General features: G+C 37.2%; 1 protein-coding gene across 2 annotated transcripts in view; it reads left to right on the forward strand.

Moving 5' to 3' along the window:
* Positions 1-4385: 4385 nt before the first annotated feature.
* SLK (STE20 like kinase) overlaps positions 4386-26005 on the forward strand; it is a 49199-nt gene continuing 27579 nt past the window's right edge. For both annotated transcript variants that reach the window (XM_028511651.2, XM_028511652.2), the window contains exons 1-6: positions 4386-5119; positions 16435-16599; positions 18622-18670; positions 18991-19140; positions 25328-25400; positions 25546-25740. In XM_028511651.2, coding sequence (XP_028367452.1) covers positions 4970-5119; positions 16435-16599; positions 18622-18670; positions 18991-19140; positions 25328-25400; positions 25546-25740 — 782 coding nt within the window. In that variant the 5' untranslated portion in view covers positions 4386-4969. The remainder of the gene's footprint in view (positions 5120-16434; positions 16600-18621; positions 18671-18990; positions 19141-25327; positions 25401-25545; positions 25741-26005) is intronic.

The following is a 26005-nucleotide window of genomic DNA, read 5'->3' on the forward strand; positions in this document are numbered from 1 at the left end:
GCTGCTTCCATGTAACCGTAGTAGCATTTAAAAACTTGCTAGTAAATTTGCTGCCTAAATTAGAAATAAGGAAGGGAAAAGAATTGGCATGTAATTTGCATTGAGTAGGTATGAACTTCTTTCATTTTCGTTCATTATTCAACACAAATTTCTGGAATAGGAAGATATGTGGCTAGATGCAGGGCTTGTTGGGATCAGCAAGATGTAACCCTCGTCCTCCATGTGCTCCCCGTCTAGAGGGAGAAACATACATACCCTCACAATTCACTCGGATGTGCGCATGCCTACACACAAACGTGCCCTCAAATACCCACATACACATATTCACACCCACATATTCATACACAAACATACATCCTCCCATATACTCCCACAAATTTACATATACTCACATACATATCCACATACAAACACATATACAAATATATACCTACACATACACGCTTGGGAGCTAACAAAGGGGAGAGAGTGAGTAGGGTATGTTTTCAAGTTAAGAAGGAAAGGAGAAAGAAACAGCAGTGGGTGGCAATGACTCCGTGAGACAGCTATTACAGAAGCTCAGCAGGCTAAGGGGACAATCTCAGTTGTTCAGTGCTAAGGACTTTGGTTTTCCAAGGTGTGGAATCTGCCATTACTGTCTCTGAGTATCTGTCTCAGCTTTCGTCACTTTTATGGGGGCTTTCATATTACCTCGCTCATAAGGTTGATATGAGATTTAAATGAAGTGTGTGTAAACTACTTAGCACTGTGCTGGCATGTAGTAAGAACTCAATATATATTCAGTTAATAGTTTGTTTAAAAATCCTCACCCAAGGATATATTTATTGATTTTTTTTTTAAGAGAGAGAGGGAGAAACAATGGTTGGTTGCCTTTCATATGCGCCTCCAACAGGTTATTGAACCTGCAACCTAGGCATGTGCCCTGACCTGGTATCAAACCTGCAACCTTTTGGTGTATGGGGCAACACTCCACCTACTGAGCCACCTGGCCAGGGCAGTACATATTCAATTTTTAATTTTTAATGGTATCCTTATTATTTTTAGTGAAGGTTAGTTACCTGGCAAATTGTGAAGATAGTTCTCCCCTCACTAAGCTGTTAGTGAGCATGTCTTAAACTCTTTTGAAGGTGAGTGGAACCAAAAAATTGTGTAATAAATGAATATTTTACATGGTCACTGGTTAAACTTCACTTTTACAAATAACACAACCATATGTGTATCAGGGCAATTTCCCAGTGGGCTCTCAGGGCTCACTGGGAAAACCTGTATCTGTCTAAATGATATCTCATTGGTATTATTAAATGATATCTGTGGCTATAACATCATGGAAAAAAATGTATAAGCTACTACTAACTCCATCACCATTTCACCAAAGTATGTCAGACTTGATTACCTCATTTATACAATACTACCAATGCCATTTGATGTTATTCACTGATGAGTCAATTCATAAGAAAGAGAGGCGGCTAATATACATATTAAAAGATGTTACATCATAAGAATTAGAAAATTGTGAATGAGAGGTTATTTGGGGCTATCAGCTTGACAAAGATTAAAAAAATGAGATAATACCTTGGTGCTATTCAGGGTGTGGTGAAACTGGCATTCTCATATATTGCTAGTAGGAGTATGAATTACTATAATCTTTCCAGAGGTCAACATGTCCATATAGGTAAAAGCATTCTGACTACGGCCTTTGATTCAGCAGCTCCACTTCTTGTATTTTATCTTAAGGAAATATGAGACAAATACCCAAAGATGCTTGTATATGCATGCTCACTGTAGTGTTGTTTATGATGACAAAAATTTGGAAACCACCTAAATGAATACCAACAGGGAAATTCTTAAATAAATTATGGTATGGCTATACTCCATGCACCTATTAAAAAAGATTAGACAGATCTATTTGTAATGGCATAGAAAGATACCCACAATCCATATTGGATACCATTTTTATATTTAAAAAGTGTATGCATAGAAAAAATCTAGTTAAATATCTATAATATATCTCTATCTCTATATCTAACTTTTTAAAAGCCCCTTTATCGTGGTATAATTTACACACCAAAAAATTCAGCCACTGTTAGTATGCAATCCAGTTATTTTTAGTAAATGTCTACAGTCATGCAATCACTACTACAATCAAGCTTTAGAACTTTTTGGTTACTCCCCGAAGTTCCCTCTTGTTCATGGCTTAACTTTCACAGTGGTTAGACTGAGGCTGAAGTTGGGTAGGGGAAGGCAGAAGGAAAAACTTGCAGACAGCTTCCTAGTTCATTTCTGTGTTATTTCAATGAATTTACAACAAGGATATACTATCTTTTAATTTGAGAAAGCAATAATTTTTTTTTCTATTTTGAAAAGAACAAAAAGGAAACAGACTTAAACTCTTTGACCCAAACTTCTGGTAATTTGCCTAAGGAAATAATCAAATATGTGGAAAAGGATTTGTAAACAGAGATATTTACAGGGTTTTTTACAGATATTTACAGGATATTTACAGATATCAGGGTTTTATCTAAAATAATAAAAATATCGCAGGTTTGAAGAAAACAGTTACTAATGGTATAATGCAAACCTTTATATGCAATATAATTTAGTCCACATGAAAAAAAGTTAATCCATAGCCAAAAAGTCCTGTTTGGAACTATAATATAATCTTACCAACAGTAATCTCTGAATGGTAGAATTAAAGAACTTTTTATTTTATTCTTTGTGAATTTATTAGTTTTCCACAATGAGTATGTATTATCTTTATATCTAGAGCTACCCACATAAATGATAATAATATAGATTATTGCTTTCACAGGTGTATACATCTGCCAAGACATAAAACTGTATATTTTAAATATGTACAGTTTATTGTATATCAATTATGCCTCAATAAAACTATTAAAAGATCTTGAGAAACAAGATCGTTCTAACCTTACTGGAAGAAGAGTTTTGTTAGACCATTTTGGGGCTGGAGGGCAAAATGTTTGGGAATTATATAGATAGTAACTGGGCCTCTGCTCCAGATAACCTCCATTCATTCAAGGGATCTGCCTTCCTATTATATGCCAGGAATGTTGTCAGGTAGTTGGATACAATGAGGAGCAACCACCGCTCTGACAATGCACCCTTCTGGGGAGGACAGGAAGTCAGGTCACTATCTGATAGATTCTAGTTTATGCCCACATTGCCCAGGAAGGCTTCTGCTGGTGTTGTCCAAGGGGCCTGGAGGCAGGTCAGGCCAAAGCCTTATTAGGAGGTTCAGGTGAAGCTGGGAAGGGTGGCAAGGGAATACAACTGTGGAAGTGGCCAGGAGGAGGTAGATTACCCTCAAGGAGTGTGATGGTCATCACTCAAGAAGTGAGGTTAAACAACTCAATTTATTTATTTATTTATTTATTTATTGAGGTTGATGTATTCATTGGTTGCTTCTTTTTTTTACGGTTTTTTAAAATTTATTTTTAGAGAGAGGGCAATGGAGGGAGAGACAGAAACATCAATGTGTGATTGCTTCTCACACCCTCTCACACACATCCTACTGGGGACCTGGCCCCTCAACTCAGGCATGTGTCCTGACTGGGAATCAAACCAGTGATTCTTTGGTTCCCAGGCAGGCGCTGAATGCACTGAGCCACACCAGCCAGAGCCACTGCTTACTTCTTTATGTGCTCTGACGGAGATCTAACCTGCAACCTTGGTGAATGCCGACAGCGGTCTAACCATCTCAGCCACCTGGCCAGGGCTTAAATGATTTTTAATGTATCTATGTTTATCTTAAGTAAACATTTGTAACAACAGCAAGAACTAAAATCGAGTGTTTGCTGCTGCAGGTACCGCGTAAAGGCGTTACATCCATTGCCTCCTTTACTCCTCTCCATAATGAAAAAACTGAGTTTGGGAAAGGTTACCGCCCAGGGTCACAGATATGGTAACCTCTGGCTCCAAAGCCCCCAGCCACTACACATAGTCCCCTCTCGCTATACTCTTGGACCCATTTGAGAGTGAAAAAAGTCCACTTTCGGGCCACAATTGGGGCAGCTCAAATTTTCCTAGATCCAGAATGGAGGCAACATCCTCTAGCAAAACCAACAGGGTCGTGCCCGCTGAGGGAACTCCACTAAAGCCGTGGGCTGATAGGATTTTAGAGCTTAAGGGGGCAAATGAGAAGCAACCCGCAAAGAACGACAAATGCCAAGCGTCCACGTCGCACCCGGTGGTGCACATTCACGAGCCCCTCGAAATCGTCTGCATGTTGAGCACAACGCGATGAGCTCAACGCGCGTGCGCGGGGCCAGAGGGCACGCCCCCGCGCCAGCGCGGTGAGCTGGGCGCGCCACCGGGGGAGCGCGCGAGCGCGCTGCGGCATTGGCGTCGGCGTCGGCGCCGGCGCGCGCTCTGGAGCCAGTGGGCTAGGGAGGGAGAGAGGAGGCGGCGGCGGTGCCCCAGAGCCTAGGGGACGCGCGGGCCTCGCGCCGCGGGAGGAGACTGCTGCGGAGGGGAGCCCGGGCTCGCGGTCCGAGACCGGAGAGTGCGATCTGTCGGCTGCTGGCTTCAGAGGTCGCCGGCCGTGTCCCTTGCCCGGAGTGGCCGCCGCCCCTGGAGACTCGTCTTGACACGGGCCTAAACCGCGGCGACCGCGGGCGTTCGGACCGCTGGGACCCGTCGGGCCGGGCTAGATTGGGGCGGAAATCCGTACGAGTGCTGACCCCTAGGGCCGACTGGGGACAAGTCGCCCACCGCGCGGCCCGCGGGCCGGGCTCGGCGGAGGGACCGCCCGCAAAGCCCCCCCCACACTCCGTGGGTCGGAGCCGGAGTCGTGCCCCGCCTTCCCCGGGGACGCCCGACCGGAGCGGCGGGAGCCGGGAGAGCCCGCGCCCGCCGCCGCCCGTGAGGCTCACGCGGGAGAGGAGGGAGGAAAAACTTTGCCTTTTATTGTTGTTTTAGTCCTTAAGTGCCAGGAACTCTATTAGCAGGAAAAATGTCCTTCTTCAATTTCCGTAAGATCTTCAAGTTGGGGAGCGAGAAGAAGAAGAAGCAGTACGAACATGTGAAGAGGGACCTGAACCCTGAGGAGTTTTGGGAAATTATAGGAGAATTGGGTGACGGAGCTTTTGGTAAAGTGTACAAGGTAAGAGGGAGAAAACGGGAAGTTGCCACTGTCCGGGAGTGGCACGAGGATTTCTGCTCCTCTTGTCCCTTTCTCGTGTCTTGCCCCGTCTTTTGACGACGTAAATGTGCGTTGAAACTTTAGGCTGTCATCCAAGGAGTGGCTAAGACGGTAGGGTTTCGGGTTTAACAACATGGGGCCTGGATGTAGTTTTAAAGAGTGATTGCTAAAGGGAGGCGCGGTTCCACCGGCTACACTGTCCAACTCGAAAGGAAGGAGGGGGGCGTTCTTTAATTTAAAGCAGGGGTCAGGTTGTGGCCTTCGAGTGTTTAAGCATCGTTGTACTTATGGTGAGTTACTTTCCAGTGGATTCGTGTTTGTGTACAGGCTGTCTGCAATCGTTATGTGTAATTGCACTAAAAGAGTTTCCTTTTTAGGGTCCAGGGCATACACTTGGTTGTGTCTATAGCTAATGCATAACCAGTCTCTTGGGATGAGGGCACAGTGATTGCCACTTGGAGACTGTTCTTGAGTTGGCTGCTGACAACATACTATGAAATGGAGTGGAATTTCTGATAGAGAATTTCAAGAAGACCTGCATCTGGTATTGGTTTCAGAGTAACCATTGACTAGAAGTCAATACCAGTGTTTAAGAAATTAAAAACTCACATATCAATATATATACACATATATATTTATTTCAGTAGAAAGTCTTGATGTTTCAACCTGAAGGCATTAATGTTAACTGTTTACTACCTGATATGCATAAATGAATGATGTCATTGGAATATTTTCATCCCGAAGGGTGAGGTTTATATGAGACACAGGTTAGAGGGGAAGACCCACAGGGTTGCCTAGAAGTGAAAACAAATAATGTTTATCCAGGACTTTGCAGTTTTCAAAGCACTTTCACATAAGTTAGCCCTGCGCAAGTCCTGTGAGGTAGATGGGTCAGTAGTATCTACATTTCACAGAGGAGGACACAGACTTAGAAATCATTCAGTCTCACCAGTCACAGTCTAGATTTGAACTTGGGTCTTCTGACCCCATATTGATGATTGTTTTTTACTTTAATGTCCATTGGTAAAAAATGATAGAATTTTTTCCCCTCCTCTAAACACCAGCACACTCCTGCCTCTGCCTTGCCTCAGGCGCATCTCAAGCCTCTTGTCTTTCTCATTCCTTCCCCAGGCTGAAATAGCCACTCTCTGTGTGCTTTATGAACGCATTGTTCACGTGGTCACTTGGCACTCATACATGTTATAGTTAATGTTTATGTTTTTATGATAAAACCAGGAGTCAAAATTATGATATACATTTGGGTTTGTCAATTGCCTTAGCACATGGTGCGTCTTTATATTTGTTGAAAGAGTGTCTGTTACCTACCTGTGAGTGCTGTTGGAGTTAATTCTATGCTATGCAAGTTGGCAAAGTAAACTTGAGTGCTTGTGTGGAGTGTATCAGTGCTTGTGGCAAGAATAGATGTATGTTAGGAAGGAAGGGCTTTTAGTGCAGTGGGAAGATCACTCTTGGGAACTGTGTTTTAGTGGTGACTGTCACAGCCAGCTCTGTGGTCTGAACAGAACATGTCTCTGGACCTCCATTGTTTTAAAATCTGGAAATCATAGATTTCCCCAAATATTTGTTTAGATTTCTTCACCCATTAAATTTCTGTTAGTATGGATTTATCTAGGAAAGGCAGAAACAAATCCTTGAGGCATCTGGAATCCTGTGGTTAGATGGCAGTGGTAATGATGAGCAGTTCACATGGCACAGACATTTGCTGAGTAGGAACACTACAGTGTTAAGACACTGGTTCAGGAGTTGCACTCTGTCTTGGATCCCTCAATAGCAGCCCTTCAGCTTGGACAAATTACTTAATTGATCAATGTCTCACTTTCCTCGTCAGTAAGACCTGCTCCTGAGTGTGTGAAAAGTAAGGGAGATAGTAAATAATAGACACATAAGAAGGGCTCAGTAAATGATAGAAATTACTGTTTTATATTTAGAACTCAGAAGCAGAATATAGGAGGACAGGAAAAGGGACCAATGAAAATAGTGAACTGTTTTCTTTTAAAAAATATTTTAAAAACGTTTACTGATTTTGGGGGAGGGTGAGAAAGAGATACAGACAGAGAGAGCAAGAGAAACATCAGTTTGTTGTTCCATCTACTTATGCATTCATTGGCTGAGTCTTGTATGTGCCCTGACCCCCGCAACCTTGGTGTATCAGGACAGCACTCTAACCAGCTGGGCCACCTGGCCAGGGCAGTAGAGAACCATTTTCCTATTTTCCCATGGCACAGAATGATTGTGGACATGACAGTGCCCTGTGATTTAATTATTCAATGACTCTGCAAAGTGTAACATATTTTTCTGTAGTAAGACATCAATTGAAAATTTTCTGAAAAAGAAGAGACTCTGTAGTTGAACACTATAAAATTGTGTTGAGAATAATTTTTGTGGGCTCCGTGACTGTTTCAGTGTGATATTCGACGAGCATGAATTCTTTGCACCTTTTCATTTCACTATTCTGTGCTTCCAAGGCTCTGAGATTTCTTTAAAAGAAAATTTAAGCTTATTTGACCTGTTTTTCCTGAAAGTTTTTGTTTTCCAAGATACTCTAGAATAATGTTAAACTTATAAACTTCTTTCAGTGCAGGGGAAGAGCTATTAAACCTTAACATTGTATGTAGTAGAAAACTGTTTCTTAAAATTGATTCTAACCATCATTTACTTAGGGAAAGTAGTAACTATTACAAAGATTAAATTATGAATAGGCACTCATCTTGGATACTTAGTTTATTTGAAAATTTTCCAACATATAGTTGTATTCTTTCCACTCAGTTCAGCACTACACAACTCTGAAACAGTTACTTTCTTGCCTGAAAAATCTTCCATATTTTTATGTATTTCTTTTTTTTTTAAGTGTGTTTTATTTATTTATTTATTTTTTATTTTAAAATTTTCTCTTTTTTAATGTAGTATTATTCCTGGCTGGGTATCTCAGTTGGTTAGAGCAGCATCCCATTATGCCAGGGTTACAGGTTCGATCCCTGGTCAGGGCACATATAAGAATCAACCAACAAATGCATCAATGAGTAGAACAACAAGTTGATGTCTCCCCCCCCCAATCAATCAATAAAAAATTTTTTAAAAAATTTAGTATTATTTGACATGTAAATGAAGGTATGTAATATCCCTCACAGTTTTGTTTTTAACAGGAAATAAAAAGGAGTGACGTAAAATTATGTATTGAGTTGATGCTGACTTCCTGACTGTGCTGGATGCAAGTGTTTCTTTTTATGGCACTGATGAGTGTGCACCTTTAAAAAACTAGTGAAATATATAATCTTTGTTTTAAAAAGTAGAAAAATGTACGTGTACATTTAGCAAATAATAATAAAGTGAACTCATGTTAATTATCAGAGTCAAGGGATTCTGCCAGAACCCCGGAATTGCTTCCACCTCCCTACTTAATTGATCCCTGTCTTCCTCTAAAGGAAACCACTGTCCTGTCTTTAAGTTATTCATCTCTTTGCTTTTCCTTATAGCTTACCATCTAGGTATGTACCCTGACATATTATAGTTTAGTTTTGAATGCACTTGAACTTTATATGAATGGGATCATGTTGAGTGTCTTGCCTCTGTCAAAGTCAGCATTCTGTTTGTGAGGTTCATCTTTGTTCAGTCACTTAGAGCTGTAGGTTACCTTCATTTTCATTATTGCATAGAATTCCATTATATGATTATATCACCTGTTATTTACCATTGTACTGTTAATGGGTATATCAGTTGTTTCCAGTTTTTGGCTTTTATATACAATACTGATGCATATATGCATGAGTTTCGCTAAGACTGAACTCAGGGGTAGAATTGCTGGGTTATAGGGTGGTGTATCTTTAATTTTACTAGATGATCCTAAGCTATACAAATTTACACTCCTGCCAGCAGCATGTGAGAGTTTACTTGCTCTACATCCTTGCTAACGTTTGATATTATCAGAATTTTTCAGTTTTGACAATCTGATTTTGCTATATTTTTATTGTGGTTTTAATTCATTTTTCTCTGACTACTAATAAGTAATTCTTTTTCACAGGTGTATTGGTAAATTGAATTTCTTTTGTGTTGAAGTCCCTTGTTCGTGTTCCTGTTGGATGTCTTTCTCTTGTTTATTTGTGTATGTTTCATTTTAACCATTTTGCAAATCACTTTTCTACCTTGCCAGCTGTTCACTTTTAGTTTTCACCATTATGGAGCACTAGAGGGACGCTGTAAGGAGGAGGAGGAAGAAAGGACTTGCACTGTTCTCTTTGTTTCCTGTGGGCTTCCTGTCTGCTTTCCTGTTGCTGTGATCATCATCCTAGTGGAAATTCCTCGCCCCGGCAACAGGAGTTGAACCCAGTTTGTAGGTTTTGCAACACACACCGAGCTAGCCTTATCTTAACCCTTCACAACACCAGCTCCAGTTGTCTGGTTTCCGCTTCCTCAGGAGGTACCCTTGTCCCATAAGACCCCTCATCCAAGTTCAGAGATGCCAGTAGCAGCCGAACAACACTGTCTCCTCAGGGATCTGAGTTTCAGCTCTGCAGAAGCTTCCTTCCAGTCTTCCGAGTTTTAATAATTCCAGACCCTTCCTTTGGCTCCTCTGGTCCTTGGGTAGTAGCTTTTCCTGCGGTTGTTACCTCCCAGAAGGGTAACAACTCCCTTCACCTTCTCTTTTTATCTTTTTAGTTAACTAGTTACCAACAGAGTCAATAATTACTTACATTAAATTTTCTGTATTAAAATAATCAATATGATTTCTTCCCCCTGGCTGGACCCTGATTAGTACAAAGATTAAATAAGCTAATAAATGGAGATTGTAGAGAACAGTATTTGGCACAAGGTAATTTGCTCAATGAATAACGTCATCTCATAGCATAATGGATACTATTTATTATATAGAACAGCATACTTGAAACTTGAGATTTTATACCCCATTTCTTTGCAAAATACTAAAATTTCCAATTTAACGCCATAGTTCAAAAAAACATAAAAGTAATCATTGAACTTTATTGATACTGATATGCTCAAATATCATTCTCAGTGAAGTCTAACTTAGTTACCCTATTTAAATTGTAACTTTTTCCCTGTGTAACCCCCATCATTTCCTCATCTTTATTTTTTTCCGCAGTACTAATCACTTATATACTCTTTTTTTTTTATTTGCCTAATGACTGTCCTCTGCCCACAGTAATAAGTATCATGAGGACAGGCATTTTGTATATTTTTATACCATCAACATCTGGAACAGTGCCTGACATATATAGAAGGTACTCAGTATGTATTTCTTGAAAGAATGAATTGATTTTAGCAGACTGATAGTTTTTTTAAAAGAGTTTATTTATTTTTAGAGAGAGGGAAGGGAGGAAGAAAGAGAGAGAGAGAAATATTGATCTGTTGCCTCTCACACAAGCCCAGGGATAAAGCCTGAAACCCAGGCATGTGCCCTGACCAGGAATTGAACTGGAGACCTTTCTCTTTGTGGGATGATGCTCAACCAACTAAGCTGTGCCAGACAGGGCAAACATAGTAGACTTTTATATTGTATTGTATTTCTGAGAACAGATTTTTGTGGGGTGTTGGGTTTGCCTTTGTGTTTCCTCAGCTTCATCTAATGCCTAGCATGTAGTAGATGTTGATGAACTGTGATTTGGTTTGTTTAGTTTTTAGATTGTGGTTGGATTCATACACTGGACAGTGAAGGACCTCTTGTCTCGGTGGGAGGAAGAATATCTTTGAGCTCAAATAAATCATCCACATCAATAGAACCAGTCCCGGTGGTTACTGAAGTGATTGAATTCATCTCTTTTCTTCTATTCTTTGTCTTTTAGATTTGTTTTGTACTTATCTAACTTTTTTCCCTTCCCTTTTTGATTGACTAGCACCTCTGTGGTATTAAAGTCGCTTATATTTTGTGGGCTAGTCTTTTCAGTTTCCAGCTGAGAATTTAATTAAAATATATTTTCTGTTACATGATGCAGTGTGCAAATGATGTTTTACTGAAACCTTTATGGTTTTGCAAACCAATGTCACCCCAATAAATTAAATTGAAAAAATGTTTCCCATTATGAAAGTATCAGAGAGTCTTAGAAATATGGAAAGAAAATAAATGAAGATGTAAAACTTACTTGTGTTCTCACCATCTAGGAAAGTAGCCACTGTTGAAATAAGAGTAATATAAGAGGATGTAGTTTTTACTCTACTCCATTTAGAACATGAAATCAGTACAGGACACTTGATAAGCTATGTTTCTCTGTAGCCCGTTTGTTTATGTAAAGTGGCCAAGCTGTATTCACGATTTATGAAAATACAGTGATTTTTATTTTTATTACAATTTTTTTCTTTTATTGATTCTAGAGAGGGGAAGGGAGGGAGAAAGAGAGGGAGAGAAATACCAATGTAAGAGAGACATTGATCGGTTGCCTCTTGCACATGCCCCTACTGGGGACTGAACCTGCAACCCAGGCGTGTGCTTTGATTGGGAATCAGCTGGCAACCTTTCAGTTGCAGGATGACACCCGACCACCTGAGCCACGCTGGCCTGGGCAACGGTGATTTTTGAAAGCTCGTGACTGATCTTTGAAAAGTTTATCAGTTTAAAGCAATATCTCAGTATGTGTTATTCCATTCTTGTTTTTATTAACATTTGTGTAGTTATTTCATTAAGTCTTTATGCGAAGAATTTTCATGCTTTTAGGTAGTAGTTAGATGACACTATTTCTTTTTAACACTAATATTTGTGTAAAGTATCATGTACTTATCAATCTTCATTAGATTTGATTTTCAGGGTGTTTTAGAACTAGATCCTTATGAAGAATCAAGTTATTTTCAAGCAGTAATGTAGGAGGCACTATACTTTTAAATGTAACTTCTATTTATTACTTACATTAAACCAAATGGTATCATTATTGGTTTAATCATTATATCCAGGGGAATGGAATAATGAAATTTGTTACTGTAAATAACTTTAGAGATTATTTGGTGTTATTCCCTATCCTGCCCACCCCTCCCCCCATTCATGTTATTCCATTCACAAATAAAAGACACGTTTTTAAAATATCTGAGGACATTAGTCGAAACACGCAGAAGTTGGATGACTTTTAACTCCACTCAATCTACAAAGGCTTATATTTTATAGTGTTTGTCTTTACAGACAGTTCCTCTGGTTTCTTTTCTTTCCAAAGTGTTACATTAGAATGGTGAGATTTGAAAGGCTTATCTCTCACTGGCTTATTTCCTTTCGCTTAGGGGAGGGTGAGTTCTAATTATTTTGGCTCAACTGTGATTATCTTTCTTAGAGATACAAATTAATGCTATATTTTCACGAGTTATGATATGCTTTTTGCTTTTTAATGCCTCTGAATATTGGGATATGTCCTTAATTGATTGATGCATTAGTATTATTTTTGGCCAGGTAATTAGGGATTATTGAATTTAGTTTTATCCCTGCTGTCATACAGTTAAAGTCCCTTGTTGTTTCGATTAATAAACTGCTTAAGGACCTTTTGAAGAAAGCATGGGAGTCCTGGTTGTTACCTAAACATCTTTTAGCACCTGTGGTAAGATCAAGAAAGTGGTGTCATCATTATAGTTGCAAAGTGGGAGACAGTGGCTTTAAAGAAAATTTTGGAGATAGCAGTTAAGGAACAGTGCTATATCAACAAAGTTGTTTTTTTTTTTTTTTAACTTGATTGATTTTTAGAGAGGAAGGGGGAGAGAAATATTGATTGTTGTTCCAGTTATTTATGCATTCACTGGTTGATCCTTGTATGTGCCCTGACCCCCGTGCCCAAACCCGCAACCTTGGCATAGCGGAATGATACTCTAACCAATTGATCCATTCAGCCAGGGCCACCAAGCTTTTAATGACCAGAGAATGATATTGTGGGGAAAACACATAAAATAGAAAACTCTGAGTGAGAAAGTGATTCAGAAGAGTAAAACCTAAATATAAATATTTAAATTTTTATGTATGAACAAGGATAATAGATAATAACAATTTTTGTCTAAATATGTCCAAAAGAGTTCTTAAAAAATGTATACCAAAAATTCTAAATGATAAAATGTTGACATAGTTTAATTGGAAGTTTTTGGTCCTTTGTGGAATATAAGATAATGGCATATCTTAAAGGCATTGTAGATTTGTTAAAGGCTGGTAGTTTAGAATATTTTTCCAGAGTGGTACTGATAATCAGTATGACGTTATCTTATGTGCAAAACATATGCTCGGAACCCTGAACATTAGGGTTGCTTAATTAGTAATTAGTATTTTTGTCCCTATTTTCCACTAGGGAAGTAAAACAAAGTGATCATGTACTTACAAAATGTTAAACAAAAGACTTCACAGCCAAAAGTTTTTTGAAAGAAAGATTTTATTGAGCCAAGTGCTATCCAGGAAAGGACCAGTTCTGGGGCATAAAGTCTAAACCACCAGCATCACGGCTAGATGGAAAAGATGAGCACGTGTGTGGTACTGGTGGTGTCGGGCACTTGTATATATTCTGTTTTGAGGAAGAAAGATTGAGTTGTTTTGAAAGATCAGGTGGGGGTGGGAAAAGGTGAAGTTGGGGCAGTTTTGTGATAGTTACACCATCTATAAGGAAGAAATATTTACTAGCTTTGATGGGGTATAGGCAGCAGTCCTGAAAGTCTATGCCTATGTTGTCTTGTGGTTGGCTAATGGACCCTGGGGGTTGATTCGAATCTCCGGCATACATTCAGGAATGTGAGCAGTCTTTTGTTAGTTGGCCCGCAGCTGTTAACTGGTTAATCATTCCACGCTCCTTCTCTTATTCTTTTGCCCACTATAATTTAGCGTGTATCAGAATTTTCTCTTGATAAAAAATTCCCATATGCAGGCTGATACCTGTTTATTCTTCATCATTGCCAAATTTAGATAATGGATCGCTAAGAAATCTCCCATATACTGATTTTTAAAAATACTTTGTTGCTTCTGTGATAATAATAATAATACATGTCCATTTTTAGAAGTTCAAACAATAATATGGTATGAAATACAAAAAAAGTAAAAAAGCACCTGAAATTCTACCATCCTTACTAATGATGTCTTTCCAGGTACTTCTTGGGCAGCTATCCATACGTGAACATGGATGTGTAGTTTCTGTAAAATTACGTACCTCTCATATTTAATAAGTTGTCTTTTTTTCCCATTCACTGATTGGTTAGGGAGACTGTTTCATCTTAGGAAATGTTAATTAATTGGTCAATTAATTTTAAGGCTGCATAGTGTTTCATTGTAGAATTATATTGGATGATTTAAGCAGGTTCTTACAAATGGGCATTTAAGTTGATTCAGTTTTCCTTACTGTAAATAGTGTTTTTATGGATATTTTATATATGCATATTTTTATTTTGTAAAATTACCTTATGATAAATTATTAAAAGTGGGATTTGGACATTGATTTATTTATTGAAACCTTTATTAGTAGCTTTTAAAAGTTTGATTTTTTCTTTTAAAAAAAAAGATTTTATTTATTTATTTTTAGTGAAAGGGGAAAGGAGGGAAAAAGAGGGAAAGAAACATTAGTGTGTGGCTGCCTCTCCTGTGCTCCCTACTGGGGACCTGGCCCTCAATCCAGGAGTGCTCCCTGACTGGGAATTGAACTGGCGACCCTTTGTTTCACAGGCTGGTGCTCAATCCACTGAGCCACACCAGTCAGGGTGCTGTTTTGTTTTTTTAAGGTTATAGATGTAGTTATGCTGAAGTGATAACATATATTGAAATGTCTTTAAAAAACCTAATTAGTATTTTAAGATATGATTAAGCACTTAGCATGGTGCATAGCATGCATTAGTTAATATTTATGTTTAGGCTATCTTTTAAAATAAGTATGTCAAAATAATGAGAAGACAGGCCACTTACTTGGGAAAAAATAATACAGGATCTGGCACAAATAATGCTCCTTTTTTATTATAAAACCTTTTATTATAAAATCATAAGCATGTAATTCTGTAATAGCAATATCATACTCAAGCATACCTATGACATTTTAGGTGTGACAAATTAAAACTATAAATTATTACATCTGTTTTATTACCCTACCAACCACACTCAAGCAGGCATTACTTCTGCTGAATGCTATATTTGTAATAGATATCTGATAAAGGACTATTATTCAAAATATATAAATAACTCTTAAAACTTAACAATTAGAAAACCAACAATTTGATTAAAAATGGGCAAAAGATCTGGGCAGACATCTCAAAGAAGATTTACAGATGGTCAGTGAGTATATAAAAAAATGCTCGACATCGTATGTAATAAGGGAATTGCACATTGAAACAGGGAGATATACCAGTATACACCTATGTTAGAATGGCAAAAATCCAAAACACTGACAACACCAAATGCTGGTGAGGATGTGGTGCAACAGGAACTCTCATTCATTGCTGGTGGGAATGCAAAGTGGTACAGCGACTTTGGGAGACAGTTAGGCGGTTTGTTACAAAACTAACTGTATTCTTACCATATGATCCAGTAATTGTGCTCCTTGGTATTTACCCAAAGAAATTGAAAACTTATGTTACACAAAAACCTGCAAATGTATGTTTATAGCAGCTTTATCCATGATTGCTGAAACTTGGAAACAACCAATATGCCTACAGTAGGTAGATGGCTACATAACCTGGCACATCTGTGTAATGAACTATTATTCAGTGCTTAAAAAAAAAGAAGGTCCAACCATGAACAGACATGGAGGAACCTCAAATGCGTGTTACTAACTGAAAGAAGCCAGTCTGAATATGCTGTATATACTATATAATTCCAACTCTATGATATGATGGAAAAACGAAACTATGGAGTAAAAGATCAGTGGTCGCCAGGGGATAGGAAGAAGAGAGATGAATAGGTAGAGCATAGAGGATTTTTAGGTCAGTGAAACTATTCTGTATAATATAATGGCGGGTACATGTCATACATTTGTCAAAACCCATAGAATGTGCAACAAGACTAATTTGATCAATAGGACCTTTTGAAGTGGACCTTTTGAAGTTGAATCCACGTGTAAGTACGGTTCGGTCTGTAGGTGATGATAATGTGTCAGCATGTCTTCAATGGTAGCAGACGTACCATTCTGGTGCAGAATCTTGGTAGTGGGGAAGGTTGTGCATGTGTAGAAACAGGGAGTATGTGGGAACTTTTTGTACTTTCTGCTCAACTTTGCTGTGAACCCAAAACTATTCTAAAAAATGAAGTTTATTAAAAAATTGAAAATAAAATTTAAAAAGCAAGTATGCATTGGGACATTTTTTGATGCTTATATTTTTAGGCCCAGAATAAAGAAACCAATGTTTTAGCTGCTGCAAAGGTGATTGACACCAAATCTGAAGAAGAACTTGAAGATTACATGGTTGAAATTGATATTTTAGCATCTTGTGATCACCCAAATATAGTCAAGCTTCTAGACGCCTTCTATTATGAGAACAATCTTTGGGTAAGTATTTTCTATTGATCTATAGTAGTCAAAATGAGTTAATTGTCCTAAAGAGGTTTGTAAGTTGTGAAAGCCTATATGATGTATAACGTCTTTTGTGTTACTTGTGTTGAGAGCTGATCTGCTGATGAGAGGAGGGTCATTAACAACATAATTACCCTTGGCTTCAACAGATACAGGGTGGGCAAAAGTAGGCTTACTATTGTTCATGTGGAAAAAAACATGCAGGTTTTATTACAGTAGGTTTGTGTGTTTCGTGTACTCACCACTGGAAACCTACTTTTGCCCATTCTTGTATTCAGATGTGTGTTTCAGATTGTGCCATATTTTATGATTGTGTGACATTGGACCCAAATGGAGAAACTTGGTTATGAATATTAAACTTCTTAAACTATGAAATTAGATGGTCTTCTCTTATTTGTAATTTAAATTTAAGCACTTACTTAAAAATTTAAGTTTCTTTTGTTTTCCTAGAAATTATAATTTTCTTACCCAAAACTTCTTCTAAATCATGTAATAAATTATAAAATGCTTACTAGAAATGTTTAATATTTAACTTATAAAATCAGGACCAGCTTTAGTACATAAGTGACATGGGCTGTATCTATAAATTATGTTTATTTTTTGAAAATATTAGGCAAAAATAGATACAGGAGTAAAATATTAATATTCATTATAATAACCAGTCACTTGGTCTGCATCAACACTAATTTGATCAATAGGACCTTTTAAAGTGGAGTTTTGTTTTTTTCTTTGAAGGAAGAAGCAGAGTGTGGGAGAGAAGAGTAGGTAGTACAAGTAGTACCTGACTGGGAGATAAAAGGTCTATGATTTTTAATCCTGTTCTTGCTAGGTAGGAGCTTAAATAAGTCAATTAACCTTTGTAAGTCTGTGTACTCACTTAAAGGATGAGTAATGATCTACCTCCCAAATTATTTTTCAAATGATATAATGCATTTGAAAACAATTTGTAATTGGCATCTATAAAAAATAAAGTGTTATCATATACATAGAGGAAAAACAAACCAGGAAGCTATACAATTTGTTAAGATATATAGAAATTACCTATAGCTATTATTAGGGTGGTTTCTTCTAATATAGTTATTTAGGTCTGTAGCAAAATATTTCCAGAGATTTTAATGAAAATGAACTCCTAGACAATTTAACAAATAGATACGATCTTTACTCAAGACTGTTATAGAATAAAAAGTTAGACAATTGTGAAGGGACAGTCTAGTGGGTAAGGTAGATATTAATTAACCAAAGAATCATAGTAAACAGAAAACTCCAAGAAGGAAAGGTACCTGGTGGGGTGTAGGTACCAGGGAGGTCTGGGAAGGCCTCCATCAGGAAGTGATAATTGAGCTAGCGTCTGAAGCTCTTGTGTATATTTTTTCTGTTTTTTTTTGAACTCAAGTCTATTTTTTCAGGATTTATTCTTATTGGTGAAGCTAAAAATTACAATTGCTTACTTAAATCACAGAAGTTACCTTAAAAATGAGAGTAATAAAATCATTCAGTAGTGATGAAATGGATATATAATACTGTCCTGAAAAAAAAATTCTGTGCTTGGTTATTTTAGAGAAGCAGGGACACTAAAAATGGTCCTGGCTGGCATAGCTCAGTGGTTTGAGCGCGGGCTGCGAACCAAAGTGTTGCAGGTTCGATTCCCAGTCAGGGTACATGCCTGGGTTGCAGGCCATGACCCCCAGCAACCGCACATTGATGTTTCTCTCTCTCTTTCACCCTCCCTTCCCTTTCTAAAAGTAAATAAATAAAATCTTTAAAAAAATGGTGATTAGCAAAAATGCACATACTTCCATAATGTGTTCTCTTTGTACTTTCTCAAATGCTATTGTTAAGACTCCTAACTTTTGACAAAGAAAATCTCTATGGTTAGCATAATATTGTTTCCATAGCCTAGGTTATTTGATAACTTTTCTTTATCTTTTTTGCTAAATTGAAAAAAAATACTGAAACACAATGTTGTGTTAGACACATGATCTTTTTATTTGCCCGCAGATCCTCATTGAATTTTGTGCAGGTGGAGCAGTGGATGCTGTGATGCTTGGTAAATACCTTTCTTTGTGTTTATGTCTTAAATAACACTTAATAAGAATGGATTTAAAATATCTATACATATATCTTCCTGTTAAGTGACATTCAGTTAAGAAGTCAGCTTAATAATAGTTTTACATTCTTGGATAATTGTAATAAAATTCTAAAATTAAATGTGGAGTATAATATGCTAAGAAAGTAATCTTTTAGATATTTAGTTCTTCTAGAATAAGTTCACTCTATATGGTCTTTGACAGTGTTGGCAAAAGTAAAGAGCCCGGCAACACGTGTTTGCTGTGCAAAAATGCAGATTTGTTTACTTTTTCCTTACAGAACTGGAGAGACCATTAACTGAGTCCCAAATACAAGTAGTTTGTAAACAGACCTTAGAGGCGTTAAACTACTTACATGATAATAAAATCATCCACAGAGATCTAAAGGCTGGCAACATTCTTTTAACCCTCGATGGAGATATTAAGTTGGGTAAGTTTATTCTTGAAAATAAAACATTTGCATTTGTGCTATGAGATTCCCCTTTGTATGTGACTTAATATTGTTTTGTTATGACTCAAATATTTGAAACATGGAGTAATTCTCTACATTAATTTTTAATTTTTTTATTGTTTAAGATTTTATTTATTTATTTTTACAGGGATGGGTAGGGAGGAAGAAAGAGAGGGAAAGAAACATTAGTGTGTGAGACAAACATCGATCACTTGCCTCTCACACACGTCCCAACTGGGGACCGAACCCTCAACCCAGGCACGTTCTCTGACTGGGAATTGAACTGGTGACCTTTTGTTGTGAGGGACGATACTCAAATGACTGAGCCATGCTGGTCAGGGCTTCATATTAATGTTTTAAATGCTTCCTCGGATACATAATAATTCATTAACTTCAAGAATTCCTAAGTGTAGTGTAGTTATCTGATATAAAGACACTTTAAAAAGAAAGAAAAGAAAAGCAAGCTTTTAAAAACTGGTTCTTTTTTTCCCTTTCATTTTTGTATGTAGACTTAAAACTGATTAATATAATACATATAGCGTATGATATATTGTAGTATGTAAAACTGTTAATTTCGTTTTTAATTCTAAAACTCAGGTCTAATGTTTAGTTTACTACTCTTTACTTGTGGTATCTTGGCTAAACTAACAAAGTAACTAAATCTTAGGTCTGAAAAGGATGCCTAAAATAAGTATAAGTACAGTTTTTACTTTCTTATGCTGAAAGAATAAATAAAACTTCATAAGGAGAAATAGATGTAGATTTAAATGGGAAATTAATTTCATATATATACACACGGAAGATATCCCTTTAAGCACTCCCAAGATAATACATTTAAAAAAAATCTGGTCATGAAATCTAAATTTGTGTATTTTGGGAGGACATTAAAAGGATAAAGTATTAAAAAAACATACTGATTCCAGTGATCATAGTCATTTCACTTTGTTATGATATTTAAACAGTTATAATTTAATATACTAAATTTTACCTTTTTTACTTTGAAATAAACATATAGAAAACCACACAAACAACTTAGCTTAAGACAGTGAATTGGTGCTTTCTCATCCTTAGTTGGTGACCAGTATTTTAAAAAATACTATTACTGGCTGGTGTGGCTCAGTTGGTTGAAGCGTCATCCCATAGACTGAAAGGTTGTGGGTTCTATTCCCAGCCAGCACATACACAGGTTGTGGGTTTGATCCCTGGTCAGTATGCATGTGAGAGGCAACCAGTTGATGCTTCTCTTTCCTCTTTCATGCTCCCTCCCCCCCTTCTTCCCCTTCTCCCCCTTGCCTCCCCCTTGCCTCCCCCTGTCCCCCTACCTGTCCCTCTCCTTCCCAAAAGCAATGAAAAAATATCCTCAGTTGAAGATAAAAAAAATACCATTACTAATTCATGAATTTAATTTTATAAGTGTGAAATCTAACACAATTTTTATCCTCATTGAAGCTCACATTGTGCCATTTTTGCTCAAGTTGGCTTGTTAATCTTTTTGGCATGAATCTAGTCTTTGATAGCTTCCTTGTTATTTGTTAGGTTGAGATGTTTCAGGCTCATATTGTATATTTCCTGCCTCAGACCTGTAATTAGCCATTTCTTCAAGAAACCCTGGTTTCTTTTATTAGAATATGATATTTCTTTTTTTTAAGTCAACTTTTTTTTAACAGATCAAAGCGATATTAGCTTGATTTTGTAAGTTCAAATTTGTAAATTTCTTTTTTTTTTATTGTTGTTCAGGATACGGTATTTCAAGACCACTTTTTTGAGTGTTAGAGATTCTTATAGTTTCTGGATTGGCCATTGTTGTAGGCCAAGGGTGTCCAAACTTTTGAGATACCACAGTGGAAGAAGAAAAGTTTTCTTGGGCCACACATTATATACATCATGACACATAATTGCAAAAAAAAAATTCATAATGTTTTAAGTAAATTTACGATTTCATGTTGGGTCACATTCACAACCATCCTGGGTGCATGGGACCCATGGGCTGCAGGTTGGACACCCCTGCTAGGCCTTTCCAAAGGACAGAGTTAGACTCTCAATGAATTCCGACATATTTTCTGTTCTCATTCAGCATAAAGGTGGGTTCCCCCCACCCACCACCACCTAACCTCTTCTGTGTTACGTCTGTATCTTCTTTCTTCTGTCCTGATTTTCAAGGACATTGGTGACAGATTTAGAATATACCATAATAACTCATTTTAATCCTCATTTCTATATTTAATGCTAATCACTAGTCCGTATGTTGATGTATCTTTGGTCATGTTTGTTGTCTGAAGCTTATTCCCTGGTAGATTCCTCTGGAAGAGCTCTCAGGGTTTCTATATAATCATAGCAGTTTTGCTCTTTATACTTTGAAGGTTAGTTTTGCTGGATAGAAAATCTTTGGCTCACATTTTTTTACTTGAGTGTCTGAAATACATTACTGTGTTTTCTTCTGTCATAAAGTGTTGAAAAGTCTGGTGGTAATACGATTTTCTTTCTCTTACAAGTGATGTGCTCTTTTTTTCTAGATGCTAAGGAAATGCCAATATTAATAATTTGACTAGACTTTTTAAGTAAAATATATCTTCTTATAATCAAGTTTTTTTAAAGAAAGGTTTTATGAAATTACTGATTTGAATATTTGCTCTGTTCCCTTGCATTGACTTTCTTCTTTAGAGTTTTTTATCTGCTTCTGGGATTTGCCTGTTATCAATATTTATAACTTTCACTCAAGTTCTTTTCATCTTTCTTAATTTTTAAAAATTTTTATTTTTTTTATCCTCACCCGAGGATATTTTTTCATTACTTTTAGAGAGAGAGGATGGGGGGAGAGAGAAAGAGAGACAGACAGAGAAACACTGATGGGAGAGAGGAACATTGATCGGCTGCCTTCTTACACACGCCCTGACTGGGCATCAGACTCATAATCTGAGTATGCGCCCTGACCAGGGGTCAGACCCGCGACCTTTCGATCTATGGGATGATGCTCTAACCAACTAAGCCACACCAGCCAGGGCTCTTCATTTTTTTATTATGGTGAAATATACTTAGCAAAATGTACTATTTATCCATTTTTAAGTGTACAGTTCTGTACCATTAAGTACACACATTGTTGTACAACCATTACCACTATCCAAAACTTTTTCTCCTTCCCCACTGAAACTCTGTACTCTTCAAATACTAACTCCCCGTTCCCCCTCCCTCCAGCCTCTGGCAACCACCATTAACTTTCTCTTTCTAAGAATTTGACAACTCTAGGTACGCCTTATAAGTGGAATCATACAATATTTGTCCTGTGTCTGGCTTATGTTACTTGGCATATCTTTAGGGTTTGTTCATGTTGTAGCATGTGTCAATTTCCTTCCTTTTTAAAGCTGAATAATACTGTTACACATGTGCGCGTGCACACACACATACACACGCATGCACACACACACCCTCCCCAAATTTTGTTTAACCTTTCATCCATTAATGGACACTTTGGTTGCCTCCACCTTTTGGCTTTTGTGAAGAATGCTGCTATGGACACAGGTGTACAAATACCTGTTCGAGCCCCTGCTTTCAGTTCTTCGGGATGTATATCCAGAAGTGGAATTGCTGGGTTATGTGGCGATTCTGTGTTTACTTTTTTGAGGAACCAGCACATCATTGTTCATAGCAGGTGCACCATTTTACATTCATACCAGTAATGCAGAAAGGTTTCAGTTTTTTACATAGCCTTACCAAAACTGGTTATTTTCTGTATTTGTGATGATAGCCATCCTAAAGCGTGTGAAGTGTAATTAATGGGTATGAATTTGTTGTGTCATTTTGTTCTTGTAGTCTTCCTTGTTTAGTTTTTTTTCTAAAATGATTTTTATTTCTAATATTCTCAAGTTCTGCCACCTCATTTCTGAGTTTTTGTAATTCTGACTTAGGTTACTCTTTTATGACTTCCATCACTTTTTGAAGGCTCATAGCTCAATTTGAAATAATATGTTATGATCCATTTTTAATGAATGTTTTTATGTAAGTATATTAAAATCTCATTTGAATACAGGAACGTACTTTTGTATAGAATAATGTATACTTTAAAAATAAGTATATATTTGAAGATTTAGGAATGCCAAATAGTTTCAGGTTGGGTGCCATTTAAAACAGTTTCAATTTCCGTTTTATTAATTTGTAAATACAGCCCAGGCTGGTGTGGCTCAGTGGATTGAGCTCCAGCATGCAAACTGAAAGGTTGCCAGTTCAATTACTGGTCAGGGTACATGCCTGGGGTGTGAGCCAGGTCCCCAGTTGGGGGCATGCAAAATACATGGGGCCATCCATGTATCTCTCACGCATCGATCTTTCTCTTTCTTCCTCCCTTCCCCTTTCTCTAAAATTAAATAACTGAAATCTTTAATTTGTAAATACAGAGAATCTTTCATTTTTTTCACACCCTGTTAAATGTACACAGAAGTATAGAACCATACTATGCTCCAGAGCCATATTACAATACCGACATTTTTATTACCTTATTGGATCATGTTATTACAAATGGATCATGTCATTACACCATGTGTTTAATAAGACAGACTGGTGTGTACATGCCACGTCATTATAAGTGGGAATACACAGCACAAGGCAAACGTAACTTTCCCCTTTCCACAGAAAATAAAGATGCCTTTTGTCCCTCTTTAGTGTCCCTCCTGTTCGTTAGAGTGCTTAGAGGAGTGTGAATGTTGACACTGGACAGCTCTTGTTTAGGCCTCTTTCTGGACCTCCTTCCCCAGTTGTGCTGAGGGGAGAAAGTTAAAAAGAATAGTGTTAATACATTCTAGGAAAACACTAGAATAAGTACCGCAGCGACCTTACCTGAGTTCAGACCTTGTCTGGCAGGAATATCATATTGTGATCTCAGCTCCTTCCTCCAGAGTATAAAAAGCTTTTAAGTAGAGGAGGTGGGGGCAGGTAATAGGGTGAGGAGTCCTGAATAAATCTATCTGTGTTACATCTTCTGTAAATAATATATTCTAAATATAACACCATATTTTGCCATGTATAATGTGTACTCTTTTTGTCCAAAGTTTTGAGGGAAAAATGATGTGCATTACACATGGGTATAATAATCCCATGTATAATGGTGCACAGAAATGTAGGTGTGCATTATACACAGGAGTCCAGTATGCACACAAAAAACAGTATGTTCTGTTTGCTTATTCCTTTAGTAATTATAAAACATTAATTATCTAATGTAATGAAGGACTTTGTACATTATATTAGGAAGCTTGAACTTCGTTCCACAGGCAGTAGGTAGCTGTTTATATTTAAGCAGGAGAACTGTATGGTCAAAAAACAAACAAATGAGAACCATATAATAAATACATAGTTGGAATGCTACAAGGCAGGGTTTAATGAGTTTTAAGAGTTCTGTCTACAAAATATCACAAAGATGAGAATTACAGATATGGTTAAAATAGTAGCTACCTTTCATTGAGTATGTATTTGGTGCCAGGCCTTGCCGCGTGAGCACTAAGTGTTATATTTTGGTATTTATTTAGTTTTGAGAATTGTTTCATGTCCATCACGAAACTAATAGATATATGTATATATGGCATGAGGTAATTTAGGCAGCAATAACAGTTTTATGTTGCTATTAATAGTTATCTGAGCTGTAAGCTTAAAAGGTAGGGTTTAACAACCAATCAGACCATATTGTTGCTTTTTCTATAATTTAAATTAGAAAACATGTTTTCAAATTTTTTTCTTTGTAATATAATTTTATGAGGAAGTAGCAAGCCATGTGCTGTCATAAAGCTGCTTTGGTATAATTTCTGGTTTTCACACTATAAAAAATGTTTATGTGTATTGATCTAATTATAACGTAGCACTAGTTGGCATTTGTTTGAAGTGGATAGACTGGTCTGTTTTAAAGTTAGTATTTTTCTTTCACTTCTGGAGAATTTGTGGTTCTGAAGGTGTATAAAGATCGTGGTATTAAGTGTATTAATGATGGACTTTTTTCTGTGGCAATTTTTGAGGGTGGGTGTGGTAGAAAGAAGGTGGTCAGAATTAGGATGGTAGAGAAGTTATTTTTTTTACCCTTTAATAAGAATGTCCTTGTGAAAGATTCGATATGCTTTCCCCTTTGTTGACTACAGTGAACTTTGCTTAAAACTGTAATTAACACCTTTGTATGATTATTTATTTCAAGCGGATTTTGGAGTATCAGCTAAAAACACAAGAACAATTCAAAGAAGAGATTCCTTTATTGGCACACCATATTGGTATGTATTCATTTTTATGGATTTACAGTGTTAGTGATGCCAGCAGTTATTAGACTCATTAATTTGTCCACAAAATTGGTGATACTGTCTCTTATGTGGTTTTCTTAGGTTAAACATATTAACTCTCAGTTCTCTGTTTTTGTAGGATGGCTCCTGAGGTAGTCATGTGTGAAACGTCGAAGGACAGACCCTATGACTACAAAGCTGACGTTTGGTCCCTGGGTATCACTCTAATAGAAATGGCTGAAATAGAACCACCGCATCATGAATTAAATCCAATGCGAGTGTTGCTAAAAATAGCAAAATCTGAACCCCCTACATTAGCACAGCCATCTAAATGGTAAAATACTCTAAACAAAGCTTTTTAAGAAGTAAAACTTGATGCCTTTATTCTTCCAACTTTCCAAGGGTATTTAAATTTATGGTACAAAGACTACATGAAGTAGAAAACTGATTTTTGGTATATTTTTAAGATTTAAGGACCATATAAATTCTCATAACTAACTTTTTCCAAATTTGAAAATATCAGGGATTGGAATTCCACTGAAAAAGGTATTTTTTTGTACCACGAGAAAGTGAGGCATATATTTGTTTGATCTTATTTG

This window comes from Phyllostomus discolor, chromosome 5 (assembly GCF_004126475.2).
Source record: "Phyllostomus discolor isolate MPI-MPIP mPhyDis1 chromosome 5, mPhyDis1.pri.v3, whole genome shotgun sequence".
Taxonomy (NCBI): domain Eukaryota; kingdom Metazoa; phylum Chordata; class Mammalia; order Chiroptera; family Phyllostomidae; genus Phyllostomus; species Phyllostomus discolor.